Source organism: Python bivittatus, unplaced genomic scaffold (assembly GCF_059951505.1).
Source record: "Python bivittatus isolate LINGU-HERP-01145 unplaced genomic scaffold, Pbiv_v1 ctg000350_np1212, whole genome shotgun sequence".
Taxonomy (NCBI): Eukaryota; Metazoa; Chordata; class Lepidosauria; order Squamata; family Pythonidae; genus Python; species Python bivittatus.
In genome coordinates, this window is record NW_028277074.1 from 20,152,822 (window position 1) to 20,174,514 (window position 21,693).

A 21,693-nucleotide genomic window follows, 5' to 3' on the forward strand; every position below is an offset into this window, starting at 1 on the left:
TTATATACTGAGTCTTGGGAGTAAATGTTTGGAGAACAAGCTATGCAATATCTCAAATACGTTCTCTTGTTCAGAAAGCCGTTTTATCATGTCTTTCCAAGCCATTGATACAGTATCTTAAGCATAAAGGAAAACTCTCTTCTGAGTTGAGCCCAACATGTAGCTTTCTTGGCAACAATGTAGATTGTTAGTACTAGTACTAACCTAACCAGAGGTAAACCTAGTACTAACTAGGTTTACCTCTGCTTAGTTTTCAAGATCAGTCACAGTTGATAAACTGTTGCTCCCTAGCTGGGCAATCCTAGGTCCTGAGACATGATGGAAAACAGTAACTCACTCTCTCACCCTAGTTCCCTGGGCACGTGGCCTCATTAGTGGAGAGTAAATTGTATCAAATTGGTGTTTTTCTGCTGATGGAAGCAAGGGCATCTGAGGATGGGGAAGAAAGGCATTTTTGTCCATTGCTCCTCTTTTCAGCAATATCCACACTTCTCTAAATTTAATTTAAATAGCTGGGAGATAGTGGAAGGATAGCAAATGGATACTACCCATAACATATAATCCTCTTTACATGGGTTACATGGCTAGAATACATTGTGCAAGAATCAAATCCTTTTCTGCAGAATCAAACCCATTAGGAATAAATCTCATTTTTTAAAATTATGTGCCATCAAGTCATTTTTGACTCCTAGCGACCACATAGATAGATCTTCTCCATGACGATCTATCCTTAACCTGTTTTTTAAAGTCTTCCAATGGTGCACCCATCGCCACTGTTACTCAGTGCAATCACCTTGCTGCTTGTCATCCTCTTCTTCTTTCCTTCTGCGTTTCCCAGCATTACAGCCTTTTCCAGAGAGCTGCGTAGGATAATTTGAGCCTGGTCATTTGTGCCTCTAGTAAGAACTCTGGGTTGATTTGTTTGATAATCCATTATCCAATGTATAAATATATTACCCAATATATGAATATAAAAGTCATCGGCTGTAGATACAAGTTCAAGCATTATGCAATTTCAGCCAGTACATATAGTTTATACTTTAGATGCACATATTTATGTTTATGGTATACAATTCTATATGAGTTACTACAGAAATTCACTGTATTAACAATGGAAATCAAGTCTAATTAGTCAACTATCCAAAACTAAAGATGCACACATATGTACAGGGCTGCATAAAAAGTCTGCAACAGATAATGTAAAATTGTTTAATTTTCTTTTAAAATAGTGCTTTCTAAAATATGTACAGTGGCAACATGAGATAAGTGCTGACTTAACAGAGAAATTATGGTTATGTTACTTAATTCTGTTACATACAAAAAGGAATTTGGCACAGAACAGCCAAAAGTTCATTAAGTGTATTAAGAGAAATGATATGTATTATAGAAAAAAGCTAGCAAGATTCTTCTTGAAAATTCTGAAAATATCCAAGGCCGGTTAAAAAAAAAGAAGAAATGCCTATATAATTACAACTGCTTTGGTGGGCAATATTATGGGTGAAACAGATGTTAGTAACCTATTAATGAAAGTTTTTCAAACATCTGCTTACAATTTGAAAGCAATTGTAAATACAGCACAGAAGGTCAATTGGGCCAATTAAGGTCTATGTGCAAATCTACTGCTGCAGGTTTCTTTTCAGCTTACGCTGACTCTTTTTAGCACAGGAAATAGTATTTAATAGCAGCTTTGTCAATTTTGATTGTGATTTTATACAACAACAAACAATGATCATATGCCCTGTACTTCAGCAAGTAACCCATTTTCCTTCCTTCATTTCCTTCATACCTACAGCACACTGCCAAGTTCGCTAAGATGTGGTAAAAGTGTCATAGTAAGTTGATTTTTATACATAAAAGCTTAATTTTGTTTCATATAATCAGATCAGAAATACTCCAAAGACTCTTCAAGTGTGCTCTTCTACAACTAGAATATTAGTCTTGCAGAGTCTACAGCACTCCAAAAGAAATTTAACCAATATAAATTGCAGGTGAACAATCAAAAGAAGTACTAGGATGCTAAATATCTTTGAGATTTTTTTAATTGTGCTTTTTCTTAGATTAGAATCCATGGAATTTATTATTTTGTTTTATCTCACAGTCCTCCTCTGGATGGAAAGCAGTAAATGAATATACAAAAATAAAGTCTTTCTATTTTCCAGTCACTTACAAGGTAACACTAGGATATACTTATTCAGATGTCAATATGCTAGCTACTACACCTAGAGAGAAATGTGAAAATTAACTCCAAATGTGCTTTGAAAGCTAGTACATATCTAGAATTCTGCCTGTTGGTGAGAGATTTGGTAGAGGTCCACCATCTTCCCTTAAACTGGCAGAAATGTTTAGATGGCAAAATATATGAAGGGGGAAAGTGAATCCTGGCTTCTTTTTAGAAAAACAGATTTAAAAAAAAACACAGGTCTATTATATTTCATCTGTCAGCATCAGCAGATTATGATACCAAGTGTATTTTGTGCTCTTATTATCTGATTCCTACAAACTTAAGTCATCTGTTTTCTCTAATAATGCATCTCACACACACACACCTTTCACACAAACACCTGACCGTACCTGTCAGAGTTATCAGCTTTTATTTGCAAAAGTAAACACCAGAATATTTAGCTTTTCTTCTAGAATGTACCAATGTCATGGTATATGATAGTTTTCCATAACTAAATCTTATGCAACAGGAAGTGATTCATGATCTGAGAGTTTCTTCTACTGATGACAGGAAGGGCTATTATCACAATTGTGAAAATATGAAAACTGGTCTGAACTTCACAAAAGAGGCAATTTTCCAGTCCTCTGTATAAAAAAGCGAGAAGAAATGGACAAGAGTTTTGTTGCCCTAATTACTTATATAGGTTTCTCATTTGAAAGCAGGATACTCTCTGAAATTCTTGTGTTGTCATCTTTAACTTCCTTTTAACAAATGCTACTAAACAGTACTCTTGAATTTTTATTGGATTGTTTCCAGTCCAAACTATGACAGATTGCATTCCATATAGGCTTTTGCATATCCCTATGTTCTTGACATGATTTAGCACACTGCTATTCTCAGAACTGTGAGTTTTGTGCAGTTGTGAGGTGGCTTCCACAGCAGCAGTTGAATCCTGGAAAGAGATGCATTTGTTTTAATCAATCACAGACATGTGTGTGCATTTGTACTCCCCTACTTTCTTAAACATGTCTTCTAAATCAGAGCACTGCATTTCTGTATAAACCAGAAGTGATATAAAAATGATATGCCTTAAATAGTAAAGCCTACTTAATACATGAAACAAACATTGACAACCATCTTACAGGATGCTTACTTCTGGTACACTGTAACCTTGAAACTATATTCACTGACATCTAAATGAGAAACATAAGGCCTCTTGACCAAACAGTTAAATCTGAAAGCAAACATCAGAAGTCTCAGAATGCATTCCTATCAATTAGGTGTTGTCTTTACTCAGCTTACCCTAATGTCACTTTGAAAACTTAGTGCATCATCTGTCTTGCCTATAACTTATTAGCAAAGGTATCTGCAAAGTCACAGTCTGTTTTCCAGCTAGCTTTTTCTCTATTATAAAGGAAAATTTGTATTATTGTTTCTTATAAGGAGAACTGATAATCAGTTTCAAATTTGAACACATCCTTTTTTATATTTGTATATTTTCAATAGTTAAACTGTATCTGTCAAACTCAGAAGCCACCATTCTTTATTCTATAAGTTTATATTCTTTTAAAGCTTTTTATTGGAAGTTATCTCATATGTATGAGTTTCTTCTCTCCCAATATTTTTTTGTTTTATTCACTAGCTCTCAAAATTCCTGTATATTGATATTCCAGAATTAGGAGTCTTCAGGTTACAACAGCAATTGGGATTGGAATTTCTGTCACTAAGCGATGCGGTTGTAAAGTGTGACATTACTTAGCAACAGTAATCCCAGCAGTCCCCATTGCTGTCATTAAGTGAGGGCCATGTGGGTTATTAGGTGAGGATACATGACCATGAGATGGGAAGAGGTGTTGAAACTGCATCTCAGGCAAGCAGGCAGGCAGGCGAGAGCTATGGGTGGGCAGACAGGCCTCGCAGGCAGTCGCTACAGAGTGTGGACAGGCAGACAGGTGTTACAGAGTGTGGGTAGATGGGTGCCATAGGCAAGGGCTACAGAGTGTGGGTGGGTGCTGTGGGTGGGTGCTACAGAGTATGAGATCCCCATGCTGCCCAGGGGCTCCATGGGAGAAAAAGCAGTGGGAGTGGGAGCAACTTGCGACCTCCTGCAGGCTTCCTCATTGACTTTGCTTGTGGGAAGCTGGCAGGGAAGGTAACAAATGGTGATCGTGTGACTGTGAGATGTTGCAACCATCATAATTGCGAGCTGGTTGCCAAGTGCTGAATTGCAATCACATGACTGTGGGGATGCTGCAACAGATACAACTTTGAGGACTGATTGTAAGTCCCCCTCATTCAGCGCTGTTGTAACTTGAACGGTCACTGAATGAGTGATCATAACCCAAGGACTACCTGTATGTCCCAATAATTTATTTGAGTGAAATGGCATAATGAATCAGTACAAATTTCAGCAAAGGTCCACTGTCAGTAATGTACAAAGTATGTTTTTACCTAAAACAATCAACATATAGGAACATTTTAAAACATTTTATTTGTATAGGGGAAAATTATATAGGGAATTTGTATACAATATCCATACAAAATACATGTATTGAAGGAAATGTGTACATATGTAAGGAAAATACTTATTTTTTCCATGATTTAAAAAAATTAGTGGAAAATATGGCATGTACATGAATATATAGCATGGCTGGTTTTAGACTGATCCATCTGTCCTATATAGTACTTTGTGCAAAATGTTTTTTATTCAAAGGGAATTGTTGGTTTTCAGACATTGAACTGATTTCAAAATCTATTTAAGTAGATCAGTATTTCTGAAGATGACCCTGCTTTCAAAGATTCATTAATATGGCACATCAGATAAAGCTTTCTCTTGCACACAGAGTCCAGCTCAACTCAAAGGTGATTTTATTTTTTATTTTTGTTTGTGCTGCTTTAGTGATAAAGAGGGGATTTTAACTCACATAAATGGATAGTGTTATAAATGAAAACCAGCCACTGGGCTAAACCAGGACTCAGCAAAATATAATTAATTGTTAATGCCATGAGAAAAGTTATTTCTATAGATTTACACTCTCTGCTTCAAAGGGAGAAGAGAGAAAAAGGAGAAAGAGAGAAAAATATAGCAGCAAGTTTGGCTTATTTTTATAGAAAGATTAATACTTATTTTTGCCAAGATCAGAATTTCTGCTGATTAGCCTTTTCCTCTAAATCACTACATTTTTACATGATTATGAAAAAACATAGGGAAGGACTCAGGAGTGGAAAAATATTTTGCACATTTTTTCTTAAAGCATTTTGCCCCCTTGGGGAATTTTAGTTCATCACCTATGGTTTCACAAATAAAAGCTCTCATCCACTATGCTGTATTAACTCTTTAGTTACCACAACCCTGCTTAATTCCTCTATGCTACTTTGAAAATCTGAGAGGATAATAATCATGGTATCTCCTCTGCCAGGTAATGGGACTTATAAATATCTTTGGGTGCAGTTCCAAGCTTCCTTATCTTGGAGCACACATTTCTCTTATTGGGCAAGTGTAGCTCAACATAGCTCCACAGCTGTCATAAGATTCTTCCATTCAAAGGGGACACATTTTATTCCTGCAGCTTGCAAGGCTTTTCTTGCTAAAGTTGTTTCCTAGCTTCTTTATGATGTTCAGATTTGTATTTTTACAAAGATTAATATCTTGGAAGCTGTGCAGTCCAAATTTATAAGAGCTATACTTGCAGTTCCAAGATGCATCAAGAATGCCGTCTTATGGTTAGAGACAGGTTTGGTTTCTGTGGGTGCCAGAGCCTGGTTTTATCCCTTTAATTTCTGGCTAAAATTGATTTTTCCCCCTGTGGGTCTGGCTCCACTGGTTCTCAGAGACTGTTTTAAATCAACCTGGCTAACAAGAGCTCATAGCAAACTCCAGTCCTTAGATCTCTCTTTGGAAAGCTTCTGCCCACTGGGATTTGAAAATGCCAGGAGTAGTCTTAAGCAACGTATCTGGGATATTGATTTTCAAATCAGTCTAAATCTAGTATCTAGCCCCACGCTTCATGATTTTTTCCCGAATGGGCATGTGGTATCATCTTATCTCTCAATTTTAATTTTTGAGATTTCATCACGTCTTCACCTTGGCTAGGTTAGATGTGCTACCCTTTTGCAGTCCTGTGGGGGGTGGTATAAAAACATCTTTTCAGCACCATTTATATCCATGTGGAGATGGCTCTGTGGAATCCCTAAGCCATATGCTTGTTTGTTGCTCTCTTATCATATCTTATCTATGCTTCTCTCTCACTTCTTCTATCCAACTAGGATTCTGATGTATCTTTCCAGGTTGCCCAATTTTGTGCCACCATTTGTGCCATTTATCCTACCTACGATTGAAAAGTAGTACAAATTTGGGTGATTGCCATTGTTACCTATAGTACTGTTACTTTATTTATGTAATTTTATTGTATTTTATGTCTACTTTTTAGTGTATAGGTTTATGCATTTTTATTGTAGTGCTTTCTGGCCTTAATAAAGGTTTTTAATTTTTTATTTAATTTGAGACGATGATCACTCCTTAGACAGCAAAGAGACTGCTGGCCACATAAGCCACAATGGAAGAAGCCTCTTTATTCCAGGCTTTGGAGTCTTAGTGAGGATATTCCATATTTGTAGCCCCTCACTATCCTGTGAGTAAGGAGAGGGAGTTGGGAAGGCCCATTGATAGTTGGCAAAAAGGCAAAGTTCTATTGTTAAGCTCGGTACTGATTTTTCTCTTCATTGGTTTAACTCTGTTTGCTCCAGCCTTTTTGTTTTGGTGGAACAAAGAACAAAGGTTTCAAGAAAATGATCAGAGGATGAACCATTTAGAAGGGAAAGGTTTGGGTTTTGATCCTGGTAACTGGATGTGAAAAACCCTCAATTAGCTTATAAAATGTTTCGATAGCTATGAGGTAACCCTTTATGATTTTGAGTGCCTATAGTATTAGAGAGAGTAATTTGAAGAACAATTGGTGGTGATGTCTGAGATAGAGGTATGCCAAAGGAAAGGCTGAAAGCTAAAAAAATTATACCATTTGGTTTCATAAGATTTTTACATCAGTTTTTATACTGCTGCCTTAAGTACCTGTAGAAGTCAGCCATCAGTTCTTTAGAAGGAAGATCACCAACTGTGACATAGAGGGTAGGGACACTGGGCTGGTAAAGCACATTGTCTGTCAGCCTGTCTAAGATAGATAAGGTAACTAGAGCTTTGAAAGAAAGTAAGTAGAGTGCAAGTATGATGCTGAGTCCTACAGCATGTAGATGAGGGAGAATAGCTTTTGAGAGGATAGTAGTTAACCTAGCACTGGCTAATGTGGCACAGCAGCTACAGTTGGGTTTTGGAACCTAAGATGCTGGCAATGTTGAGTTGGTATGGTAATAGGTTGCCAATAGTGACCAATGGAGAGCAGCATCTGTACAATGGCTTAAAATCATATTGGTTGTTGCAAAACTAATAGTGTAACTGCTGTATGATCTCTGGGGTAGTGATTTGTGTTACTATATAGATAGGTTTGTGTCCTCCTGAACACTGGTACAGAAATATTTATAACACCAGGAGCACTTTAGATACTAATAATCCCCTGCATAGTATACTCAAGATTTTGATAAATGTGATTCATATATATGGAACATTGGTAAACTTCCCAAAAATATCTCAGACTCTATGCTATTACTTTCTCTCTCAGATACACAGAAGTATAAATATTCTTTAAAAAAAGAATATATTTATTAATCTTCTGTTTATAAAACATATTCAAGAATAGACGTGTGCTAGTTATCTGGCTTATTATTAACTAGAAGTCATAATTCTCACTTATGCAGACCATAACCTAATAATTGTAAGACTGCAGAAAGAAACCTTTGGTTTGAAACACTGAAGATTGAATGGTCTACTATTATTGCAAGAAGATATGAAATTGAAGTGTGGATGGAAATAATTCCACCTTGCATGACCAGAGAATATAAGAAAGTTAAGGCTGATTCCACCTCCTTATTGAGAAGTCTCTGTAATGTGCACATGAAGAGGTCCACATATGTTCTATCCCATCACTGTGCCAGCTAGGCTATTTAGTATTTGCATTTCCTATGATTCAGATAAGAAACACCTTTCTAAATCTTTTCTAATATGGCTTATAATGTACATGTTCCTAAACGTTCTAGAAAAGAGTATATTTGTGTGAAATGGCTAGTGATGTTTTCTATTCTTTGTTTATGAACAGCTTAAAAGGGATTAAAATTTAAAAGCTAGAAAGATGATCAAATTCAATGTTTTCCCATTATATTTGGTTAGATTTTTTTCATAACAATAATTTATTTAGACTAGAAATCAGATGTTAATTTAATCAAAAGGCTAAGCTACACCTGGAACAAACATTATGTTGACCTAACCTACTGGAATTGCTGGTTCCTTCTAAATATTTTGACTGTATATTTAAATATTTTATTCTTTTTACCCCACTCACTTTGCATTATTGTCCCACACACTAAGTCTATTGTTCCTTCTCCTCAAATACAGTATTAGTTATAGTTCCCCGGTCACCAAAAAAATCCCCATCCCTGTTCTAAGTGTTAATAATTACAACTGTGAGTTGGCTACTTCTGTATAAATAATATCACCTATGTAATTTCCTTTCTTAAAAAGTGGCAAATAGTCATTTATCATAATTCTTTAACAAAAAAAAAAAGCTAAACAGGGACTGACACTGATCCAAACATAGTCATAGCCTATTAACTTTATTCCTTATCTATGTGCATTCCTGCAGTACAGCATAAGTCACAGAAAATGTAACAAACAGAAACAGGTGGCCACTAGCCATTTTTCCTATGTCCTAACTCCTGGTTAAATAATCTGCTCAACATCTTCAGGATTTTTACTGACATTCTTTTAAAAGAGTAAAGGGAATTATAAAATTACAGGACAAATACAAGTTTTATTACATCTTTTCCAGTACAGAAAAAAGTATTCAACATCTGATATTACAGAGTATTTTAAATATGACTGTATATTTTAAATTCTAGTTAATCAAAGTTAATGTTTACATTACAATGAAACACAATTACCCTCCCTAAATTTCAAAAAACAAATAACCCCTAGGCTGCAGTAAAAAGTGACCAAATAACATACAAACACAAAAATAAAAAGGCAGCAATGGAACACTACCCCAAAAATAGCAGCCTACAATGTAAACCTCTTCCTCAAATCAAAATATAGAATGCAAGCCATGTACCCCTCACCCAAATTACCATAAAATCTCTCTCTCTCTCACTTCAAACTACATTCATTTCCTGTATTACAATAAAGAAACCTAGGCTACAACACAGCCAATATCTTAATAAACCATACACTTTCTCAGAGCACATAAAAACAGCCTTAAACTTTCTTCTATTTCTTGGGGATTCAACATACAATGTAAAGACTGTAAAAGCCACTATGTAGGACAAACAGGCAGAAGACTGGCAGAGCGCATCCATGAGTACCAACTAACAGTCAGAAGAAACAATGAAAACTCCTTAATCTCACAACACATGGACAGACTCAACCATAGTTTCAACTGGGAAACTGTGAGCATCCTACTAGACCAAACTAAATCCAAAAACGCTAGGGAATTCCTGGAAGCTTGGCACTCAGACACATGAGCCATCAATAGATGCATAGAGATAAACCACATTTACATACCATTCAAAAGAGACAATAAGAAAGCTAAGAAGGAAACAAAAAGACTAGAATGCATCCTCTCCAGCAGCCTACACCTAGATAAGCAGGGATTAATACCAGACAAACAATTAAGCAGAAAACAATAATCAAGGAACTACCAAAGAGACAAACAATCAAGCAGACAAACAATCAAGCAGAAAACAATACCCTAATCAAGGAACTACTAAGGAGAAAACCACACTCCCACCAACACTGGCAGGGCAAGCTTCTGTATATAAACAGGGAGAAAACCCCACATTCACTAATACTGATGATGTTATCTAGTCAGGTAATGAAACGTCTGCAATTTTCACCAAGTCTTTTCCAACATGATTTATTAAAAGGAAAAGAGGTTGGTTTATAGAAATTTGAATGATAGAATTACTTCCATTTTAGAATCCATTTTATCTTTCAGCTTGTTAGGGCAGAGACTTCAATTTCTTTCTAACAGTCCCTCTCTGAACTGGTGGGCTGGTTGCCTATTTCCAGACAAGTGAGGAATGTGCAGGCGTCAGTGTTTCCCAACTGCCTCCTGAATCCCTATCAGGCTATGAACACAGCACTATATTTGGAGTCCCAAGTCCTGCAAATGACAGGTCATCTCACACTGCATATATGACATTGGGGCTTTACCTTTATAGAACTGGTAACAAAATTCTTCTCATACATTTATTTCTAATATTTTCTTTTAAACTCTAAGCACTTTAAAGCATATAAAAGTGTTTTTCCTCCCACTTTTTACCCACACTAATTTCTCAGCTACTGCCATAGTTGGATGCATCGCCTCCTTCTCCTTCAATTCCCATCCATTCCCTTGCACCACATGGTCAAACTGCCCAGCTCTTTACATCTGATGATTCAGTCAGCACCTTGGAATTGGGGACAAGAATCAGAATTAATCTTTACTTTGACATTTGCTTGGCATCTTTGCTTTTGCCATATTTCCCATCCAAAATAATGCATAAAGTGCCTTTCCATGTATTTCCTTTTCCAAATTTCTAAGAATTTTCCATGCTGCTATTTCTGCATTCTTACCATGCACTCTTACTACCTCCTGTTGCCTAGATATGCATCTTAAGTTCATGCAGAAAAAATGATAATAACATTGGTTATAACAAAACAAAACAATACTAGAAGACAATTTTTATATACGTTTACTGCTACAAAATTATTATATGCACAAAAATGGAAAGATTTCAAAATACCCACAATGGAGGAATGGTTGGTGAAGATGATGAAACTAGTAGAGATGGCAAAATTAACTTGTTTGTTTAGAGAAAGATCAACTACTAGATTTACTAGTGACTGGAAACCCCTTATGGACTTTTTGCTGAAAAAAGAAAAAATGAATTTGTAATTTTTTGATTTGATGATTGGAAAGGATAGATTATGGAAAGAAGGAAATTTTGATGTCACCTCAGAGAGATAGGCTAAAATATAAACCCATTTATAACAGCTTTAAAGAAGATCAGAAGCCACTTCTTTATATCTTTTTTGTTTTTCTTTTTTGTTTTTCTTTCATTTCTTTTTCTTTACTTATCACTTTTCCTTTATTTTCCTTTCCTCTTTTTATTTAAATTTGTATTGTTTTTACTTTGTAAAAAGCATTTAATAAAAATTAATTTAAAAAACAGTACTGTATCCAAGGCAATATGTGTGATGATATGTGTTAGACTACAGAGGCAAGCAGGGAGGAACAAGGAGGCCATTGTTTAGACTACCATTTGAGAAATGCTACATTAAGGTTTCATATGGCTTATCTGTGAACAAGCATCATAATTTCCATCTTATTCCATAAGCAAATGCAGTTAACAAACAGCTCTGATCATGGTATGTTTAGCTAATTATGTTAGCTAGATATTGTTGCATTTTAAGAATAACAGTATAAAGAAAGAAACCAGTCTTTTCCTGGCTTGTCCAACTGGACCAAACAGACTGTTTGCACAACACATTAAATTCTCCAAGCCTGAAACTTTTGTGGTTTGTTAGCTACAGCCACTTGCAGGGGTTGGGCATCAGGCATATCTATTGTTATTATGGCTAAATGTAATGTACTCACGTGTTGAATGTTTGCCTCTTTTCCAAAGAAAAGTTGTCATGGAAAGGGTGATTAACTACAAGCTGAAGCATAAAATTCCCAGGCTGAGGCCCATTTCAGATATAATAATTTAATCCAATATGCTTGGCTTATTGAATCAGGTCCAAATTGTGTGCTCATGTACCTTTTCCTGGCCCCTCCCCTTATTTGCCAGATTCCAACAAAGCTTTCTTGTTTTCTTAAACAGTAGATTTTTTATGATGTTAACAACACTGTTTTAAAGGCTTTTTCTAAAAGTGGATTTTGGACCAATTACCATCCAAAACTTCTAGAGAACATTAGGTTGTTGCTGTTGGCCTACAGTAGGAATCAGCAACATTTTCAGGAATATTACAAACCTAATTATTACAGAATTACAGTATTATAAAGCAGGACAAAATGTGAAAATGGTATGGGTCTACTGACTAGATCTACTAGTACATTCACTATTTAGGAAAAAAAGTGAATATGCTGTAAATGGTTAATTCATTATCCAAGTGAGTGACCAAACAGCCTTAATTTATTCTCTCTTGCTCTTTTAGTTCACTAGGGTCATCCATATATATGACAATATGTAAAAGTATTATTTGCATTTCATTTCTTCAAAAAATTACATTTTATGAACATTAAAAATTAATATCATTTTGGGAACAATGACATTGTTCTCCCATTCAATAATCTGGCCATTTGTATCTGAGAGTTTTTGGAAGAGCCACAAAAATTTAGTGCAACAAAATAATGATTGCCTCTGCATACAGTGCCTAGAAACATTAACAGTTTAAATTATAATTCAGAAAATTGAAATGTTTTTATTTAAAAAATTAGAATAGATTCCAACATTTAATGTAAGGTCTAAACAACAGTATTTAACATAGGAGAACACAATTTTAATCTTCTATCAGGAAAGCCAATGTAATGTGAGCCTCTCTGTGTCCACTGGTAAGTCCTCATATTTAATATTTATTTATCATATTTTTATAGCCACGCATCTCACAAACACGTGACTCTACAATCTTAAAATGATAAAAAAATAAGTAAAATAAATAAAATAAAATAAACAGATAAAACCCAAGAAAGTAGAACAAACTTCACTTAATGTTATACAGCCATCTTGGAGGCTCTTCCTGGGATCCCCAAGGCTGGTGAAAAAAACATGTTTTAAGGGCCTTCTGGAAAGCTAACAGAGATGGGGGTAATCTCACCTCGGGGGGATGATGTTCCAGAGGGTGGAGAATATCCAACATTCTTATCACTAAGATAAGTTTAAAACTGAAATCAAACCCAGCATTCCTATTTTCATATTTCTGAAGTTACTCAGCTTAATATTATCTGACAAATGTTAATTTAAGTAAGTTTTTTCTTACTTTTAAACATTTCTGTACTGTTTTCTTTTTAGAAGCCATTTGGTATAAAGTCTACAATTATTTCTTAAAACAGAATCAATGACTTTCTAATATCTTAGATCATACCTTATTCTGTAATTATGAAACTATTTTCATCCACATGTAAATGTCAAAATTCATTTGTTTTGTTGTGCAAATAGTTGCACAACACATTATGATTTCATTAAGCTAGGTTTTGCTTATGTTAATTGTTTCACTACTGAAACATAATACTGTATACTCATAGCAAGGTTTTTGAGTCAAATTCTGAATATTTATAAACTGTGAAACCATGTTTTATCAAGCCAAGCTTTTAGAAAGTTTGGGAAGACTAGGATCAAAAACTATTCAGTTTCACCAAAAGGTTTACACTAACAAAATAATTTTTCTAGTATCCTTGGGATTGTATCTAAGCCTAAGCAGAAGGCTGCTAATACAACATATTTTTTCTGGTGCCACCTTCCCCTGGATGTTTCAAAAATACCTTGGACCAAGAATGAGACACAAGTGGTTGCAGTAGAAGGGGAGGGCCCTTGCATAGACTGAAAATGTTTTTTTTCCCCTGAGCTTTCAGGGAAGAAGAAGAAATCGATTGTTTTGATTCTTATTTATCCTTCATATGTTCATATTGTTGTCTCTGCTGCCATATCACTTCAAAGCCCACACTAAAAGTTCTTTTTGAAGGGCATTCTAAAGGTGTGGATGGGTAAGAATATTTGTTGCATAAGCAAGTTTCCTATTGCACAATTTTGGATTCATCCCTTTCTATTTATATGGAGGTTAAGAACACAATTTCCCTTTTGCCTTCAAGCAGACATATATCAAGACACAAATAATCAAGGAATCAGTTATTGATAGTCCATGAAACTTTAAATGAACCCTTTTTCAAAACACCTACCTGCTCCATAATAATAAATGGAGAACTATTTTGTTCATGAGTACTTTAAAAATAGTTTTTTATATGAAATGTACTGTAGTATTCCCAGTTTATAAAAAAAAAAAAATCCAGCATCAGGAATAAGGTTCCTTGCACAGGCAGATCTCTTGACCATCCTCATATTTATATTGCAAAAGTCATATGATTAAATGTTTTGAAAAATACTTCCAGTCAGTGTAATGACTTGTTTTTGATACAAACAAATGTATTTTAGAGGATTCATTATTATGGACAACTATGAAATCACAGCTTCTTTATTTAGTAGCCTGAAGTAGAGCTTCTTTCATCTTTACTTTAATAGCAATTCATTTCACTGATTTAAACAGATTTTGTTTCAACCCATCCATCTTAGCACTTGATATATTCCTTAAATTATTCCTAAACTTCCAAAAAGTTGTAATATTCTAATATTACTATATTAATAATATACCTAAAGACACGAGAGCCACAGAAGTTATGGAAGCAATCTGACAGATCTTATTCCTTGTAAATCATAGAAATTGTGCTTTCAACATCCTCAACAGCCACAACAATGACAATTTTGAAGGCACTATTCTATAATGACAGCCTCAATGAATTTAAAGAATTCCAAAATAAGTCATAAAGCATTACTGATAAATCTAAGTTACTTAATATTTAAATAAATCTTTATTCTACAATTCGACTAATACCCCTTAATTTAAAGGGACTAATAGAGGTGTTACTTAGTTTGCTTGTTAGTTGTACATGTAAATATATGCCAACAATAATAGAGCTTGTATAATAATATGTGATACATCAAAACAGGCCATCTGGAGAACTAATGAATAATCAAGGGACTCCAAATTAAACTATAGAATTTTTCTTAGAATCTTTAGGACAACACTGTCAAGTTCAATCTAATCATTTAGACTCCAGAATCAATTTTTCAAACTTTATGACAGGTCTAATAGTTCCCACCTGTTTCTCTTGCCTGACTTTTGACTGGCAAGTTACCAGCTAGGGTGGAAATGTAGACAAAGACCCCTGTTACACTCCGGCTGTTTCTCTACTGTGAGATCACTCAGCCATTAAATTAGTTCCAGCCCACTTTTGCTAAATCTTAATTTTGAAGGATATGTAGTGTTAGATTACTGAGATGGAACGTCTTATATTCAACTTGTAAAAAGATTTGGAGGCACATTATGTATAGCTATTATATATGCAGTTTAAATATTAAATGTCTATCTGCAATTTCAAGTAAAATATCTTATATTTATTAATTCACATATGTTCATTAGTTATTAAATGACAAACTTAAAAAACAGAAGGCTTTAAAATTATGTTTATGTCATAATTAAATGCTTACAATTTAATTAGGAGACAATTATATTTAAAAGCGTTGTCTTTTTTAAAGGTTTACAAGTCATTTTAAATATTTTAAGGCAATATACTTAATTTTGTAAAGCACATTGAAATAAAATATGATCGTGATATAAAAATGAAAAAAAATATTTTTAAATATATGTTTGTTACTGACTTAGATCTACTAATTTATATAGGATATAACTCTAAACCAATATTGTATGTGAGCTGGTAATTCACTGAAACAAAGTAAGTTTATGCTAGTGCCTTTCAAAAGCCTCATTACATGTGGTGTTCTGTTATAAGGATGAGCTACTGCAAGTCTTGGGTTCATAAACTCTCTGGCTCTTGCTTAATTTTGACTGACTATAAGAAGCAGAAATTCAGAAGCTTTTCTTTCTGTTTTAGATTAATTAGAGCTTACTGGAACAGACTACATTTCATTTTAAGCAAGGTGAAAACAAACCACTTTTCACAACAGTTTTGAAAGCTGACTTATTTTACTCTCTAGTACTTAAAATTAACCATACTTTGGTGTTTGGATATAATGGTAAACGGCTTAGGGTTAAAAGTGAAAAGGTAAAATGTAATCCTCTCCACCAAATAAATAAACTATGTTTAAAAGTTGATAGTATTTTCAAAGTTGCAGGTGTCCTGATGGTCAAAGAAAAGAAACAAAAACCAACAGTCAAACTCCAGGGCACAAAAAGCAGCAAGACTGTTTAATAGCAATATTTAAACCACTTCAACAAAAAATAAAGCTAGTAACCTATAATTAGATAAAGTGCAAATAGATGAACATGTCACAGTCATGAATATTTCAAACAAACATACCATTCAAGACTGTCTCATAGTGTTTCTACTAGTTAATCAGGATATATTAAATTAATTAATGATCATAAATTAATTATTTACTAGGGTATAACTGAAATGTATAACTGAAATATTTTTGACATTTAAACTAGTTCAAACAAATTGAAAAGTACATTTTTTCTTTTAGTTCTAGTTCCCCAAGATAATGAAGCAAATAAATATTTTAAAAATCAGAAAATGTTGCTTTTTTTAGAGAACTAATTCCTTAGGAACAAAATGGTATAAATATAAAGCAATAAGTGAACCTGTGAAACCAACAAACCAATGGAGATATATAAATTGCACTGGGGATGGCATTTAATTTCATTGTACGAGGTGCAATGACAATAAAGTTTATAAAGGTTATTATCCTTAAATATTTTGACCAAGTACATTTTGAACAAAAACAATTTAGTACTGTTTTTAGAAGTAGGTAATAAGGTAGTTCATATATGCCCTCTTTAAAGTTATTTCACACATTTCTATAATAATTTTTTATCAATATTAACACTGTTGCCTGATTCCATAAAACTCATATTTTATAGAATTATGGCTTTGTGTAAATATATAAGATTAATCCATTGAACAAAAAAAAGTTGAAGTAAATAGTCTTGTTCATCCTACCTATTAATACCTAATATTTCCAGTCATGGTTTGATGTATCTTGGCTTTTCCACCACAGATATTTAAATAATCAAGCCTTTTATTGCATTAAAGTAAAACTCAGTATGTGTGCATGTTTGTATCTGTGTTTGGCAATTCCAGATACTAGAAACCAAACAATTATACATTTATTTATCAAACTTATCCACGCCCATCTCCCCCCAATGTCAAATAACTCAATCAGAAGTTGATTTATGCTTAAATAAATTGCTTACACTGCTTTATCCATTTTTGCTTGTGTGAAAGTATCATTAGTTACATGCCAACTTAATCTAACAAGATGCAATATAACATTTATGCTAAGCACTAAATTTTAATTTTCAATTTTATGATGGCAAATACCATTTTAAACCTTTTTAGAACTGTATATTCGCATTACACATGTGGGGTGTGTCTGTAAATTTTTCACTAATATGCGGACAATTTTCATAATATACAGCAAAAAGGTGATTAGACTGTTAATTTTAGAAAGCTTTAAATGGATTAAGGGTCCAATATCATATGCATGTACCAAGGGTGGGGCTTTGATCATGCTGCTGCAACCATCATCTGACTTTCTGATTCTCCTGTGAATGCTGCTGCCATCTAAACTAGTCCTTAGGTACTTAAGAGACAGATGCCCTTAATTCTTTTCCAGGACTTCTTCCCACAGATTAAAAACTGTAGATGTTAACCTTCAATTTGAAATTATGGGTGATGTGAAAAATTTTTCAGCTTGTACATTACACCTCAGCCACCCCATTATAATTGAAGTAAATGGCATTCATATTTAACCAAATGTTATATTTGCCATCTGACTTGGTCACTTCCAGAATCTGCAGAAAAAATCCTTATTGTAATATCAAATGGCAATGGAAACAGTAAATTGATTATTTCTACACACACAGAGGGAACTAAGATCATTCAACTATGGGAAATGCCCTCCACTCTCATCCATGCATAGCATACACAAAATGCAAGATGATAACAGGCCATAAGCTATGGTGGCACAGATAGTAAATCTCTGACCTTCATTTCAAGGCAACCAAATAAATACAGGTTCTAATTACCTTATGCACTTCAGGACAACTGCTTTGAACACACCATATAATTAAATCTATGTTTTAATATAATTAAATCACAGAACATAGGAAAATACAAGAAAATTTAAATTTGATATTAAAACAGAAATGTTCACAATGTTCACCTGCCCACCAGCTCAATTGGGAATGGAATCACATTGTGCAAAGGTTTATCCTGGAAACTGTATGATACACATTCACAATTACAGCACTTTAATTTTATTTGAGCAATCAGAAATATATTCAATCACACTAACAAAAAGGCAAGGAAATCTAGTACAAGCAATAAAGATTTGAAAAACCTGGCTGACATGCCACAACTTCTAAAAGCAATACACAGTAAGGAGATCCATTCAGTCAAAATTACTATTATCACAATTGGGACAAAGTTCTTACAAATTACAAGAGTGTAACAAAAACAATTTGGGTGAAATAGGAAGAGGTTATCTTCTAATCAGGTTATCTGAATGACGTACCTGATCACTCCTATTTCATTTGGACAAAATCAACCACCATTTTGTTATACGAAAAGGTGCATTTTTTAGGGATTGCCACTAGCTATTGTTTTATGGATTGTAATAAGTTTAAAACCCAATGTCAATATCAGAAATAGAAAAATAATATAGCAATGTAGTTGTTGCTAAAAATGGTAATGATGTGTGACAGTTCATAGCTTTTTAAACCTTCTAGCAAGCTTTTGCAGTTCCTTGCCAGACTTATTTTCAGTAAACTAAGAGAATGGAAAGTCCAAATGAAAATACAAATTTATTTTCTTTTGCCAACTCTCTCTCTCTCTCTCTCTCTCACAGTGAAATAAATGTTAGTGCAATCTCTTACCCATCAAGAAGATTCATTGTGGTTGATGTAACTTCAGAAAACAAGACTGTTTTCCCCAGGATCCTAGTATCAAGATTTTGCTTATATCTCTCAAAGCTAAATTTTTCAGATGAAAGTGCTTCCATCTCAGTAACTACTGGAATGAGCAAAGGTGTTATTTCCATATTTTCACTGCAAGAGGATACAAACTTAAGAGACACCTTGCTGGATGTGATTAATCCTTCCGCAGTCATATTTCTTCTGAGCCACTCCAAAAAAGTATTGTGGAGAACCTGTTTGATATCAAATAAAACAAAATTGCATGACAATATAACACACACATATCAAAATTAAAAGGTATCAAATTGTAAGACTTTATTTCTGTTCCCCAAAAGGAGGTAAACTAACATTAACTTCCTAATAAGTATTTGATTTCTTTACTTAAATTTATATGGGTGATATAGCATTTTGGAAAGTATTTGAGCTGTATGATTAATTGGGATAAGTCCTACCTACTTCCTTTGAGTGTAAATATATAAACAGAATTATATAAAGAGTTGGGTTTTATAATTTCCACTGAATATATTAAATACTTAGGACTCTTTATTCTCAAAAATATGTTTAAATTTGTGGAAATAATGTTATATATTTTAGAAAATATTGATTTGTACGTTAATAGGTAGATTAACATTCCATTCAGCTTGTGGAGCAAAATTAATGTTATTAAAATGAATATTGTCCTTCATTCAACTTATGTCTTGAAAAGCATTCCAGTGTTAATTCCAAATAAATATTTTCTTCAAGTAGACAAATTAGGAAAAAATCCCTCATTGTTAAAAATCTTAATGTTATGTTGAATTATATTCCAAAAGTCTGCAATCTGACTATCTTTCAGGAATTATGGTTTTATTGGGCCTGGGTGGTTGCAAAAACAATTATTTTGAGAAATTGAAAAAGAGGTATCATTCTAGATATTAAGGATTAGATTCAGGAAATGTGTAATTTATTTGTTTTTGAGAAAGCAGTATGTTTCTCTTTCATGATATTTTACAACAGATTAGTTAATAATAACAACAGAGTATTACAAGGTATTTTTGAAAGCCAGTTAAGTGACATATTTAGGTGCTTATTAATTTTTTGTTTTTTCTCTTTTGTTCTATTTTTTATGATTTGTATTGTATATTTCATTGTTTATCTTTGTAGTTTTGTTTTATCTTTTAATCTTGTTATAAAATGAATTTAAATATAACCCTTGGAAAACATGTACCTTCAGAAAAATAATAATCCAAACACAAAATGGTATTACTGACTTCCAGTGCAGATCATATCCCCAAAGTAACTTAATATCTTTAGGTTTACAAGAATGTTGACAAGAATCTATAACATTTAGTAGATACATTACTTGTACTTAAAGTACATGTAATAGAATATCATATTTATTAAAATATATTACCATCAATTGATCTGAAGATTATATACAGAACAGGGTAGCAGAAATGTGGTTAAGATATTGAATAATCCATTTCTAACACCTTCATGAAGCTAAACTGGTATTTCTTTAGCTTATTTTCACATATTAAAAACTTGATTCAAACCCTTTTTCAAATCTAGAAATCAGCAGAAAGTTTACCAATAATGGCTTTGATTTTAAAAAGTACTTTCTAGGTTAATGTAACACCGTGACACTTAAGTTACACATACTTTACTTGCTATAAAGTAAAGTGCAAGAGATATAAAAAGTAAAACTGTCAAATATCCTCTGGAGACTTTGCTTCCATTCAAAAATAAATATTTTAAGCATTTTAAAATGGTATAACATAAGTCTGGTGTGGGCCAGAAGTAGAGATGGAAGAATGGTAGTAATACCTGTTCTTCACACAAGTAATACATAAAATTAACAGTGATGAAAAAGTTGTCTGATAAAAAGGAGTGGCATCTAGGTACTGCCAGCTATTAGATAAGAATTACATTTTATAGGACAATTTACATTTTATAGGATAGTTTAGCTTCCTGAAAAGATTCACTCAGTTGGCACCTGACACTTAAAAGTGAAACTCTGAATATGAGTAGTTTATCTTTCAGTCATGTCAGTTTGGTCTCAATAATAAGCAAAACCTTTTTCTAGGTTAATGCAACACTGTGACACTTAAGTTACACATACTTTACTTGCTATAAAGTAAAGTGCAAGAGATATAAAAAGTGAAACTGTCAAATGTCCTCTGGAGACTTTGCTTCCATTCAAAAATAAATATTTTAAGCATTTTAAAATGGTATAACATAAGTCTGGTGGGTACTTTTTAAAATCAAAGCCATTATTGGTAAAATTTCTGCTGATTTCTAGATTTGTACAAATACAAATTAAATAGCATTTACAATTTTAGCCAGCTATAGAAATTTGGAGACTTGGATAACATTTCATAAAATCAAATTTTAAATATGCATTTGGCAATATGGCACCTCTGGATTCCAGGGCATCTGTTGCATCTTAAATTTATGCCCACAGTGCCCCAAGTTAAACTTAAAAAAAATAAGCTTCAACTGGTGCACAATGCGGTGGCATGGGCAGTTATGAAGAGCACATATTAATGCCTGTGCTTCGTGAGCTGCATTGGCTGCCAGTTTGCTTCCGGGTCCAATTCAAGGTGCTGGTTATGACCTTTAAAGCCTTTCGTGGTATGGGGCTGGGTTATCTATATCTCAAGATCACGTTGCTAAAAGGTCATGAGATTTTGTATTGCAA

At 33.7% G+C, this 21,693-nt stretch overlaps 1 protein-coding gene across 1 annotated transcript in view; it reads right to left on the reverse strand.

Annotated features, from left to right (window-relative positions):
* HLCS (holocarboxylase synthetase) overlaps positions 1 to 21,693 on the reverse strand; it is an 88,868-nt gene that overhangs the window by 48,080 nt on the left and 19,095 nt on the right. The window contains exon 7 of the mRNA XM_007423330.3: positions 18,975 to 19,246. Coding sequence (XP_007423392.1) covers positions 18,975 to 19,246 — 272 coding nt within the window. The remainder of the gene's footprint in view (positions 1 to 18,974; positions 19,247 to 21,693) is intronic.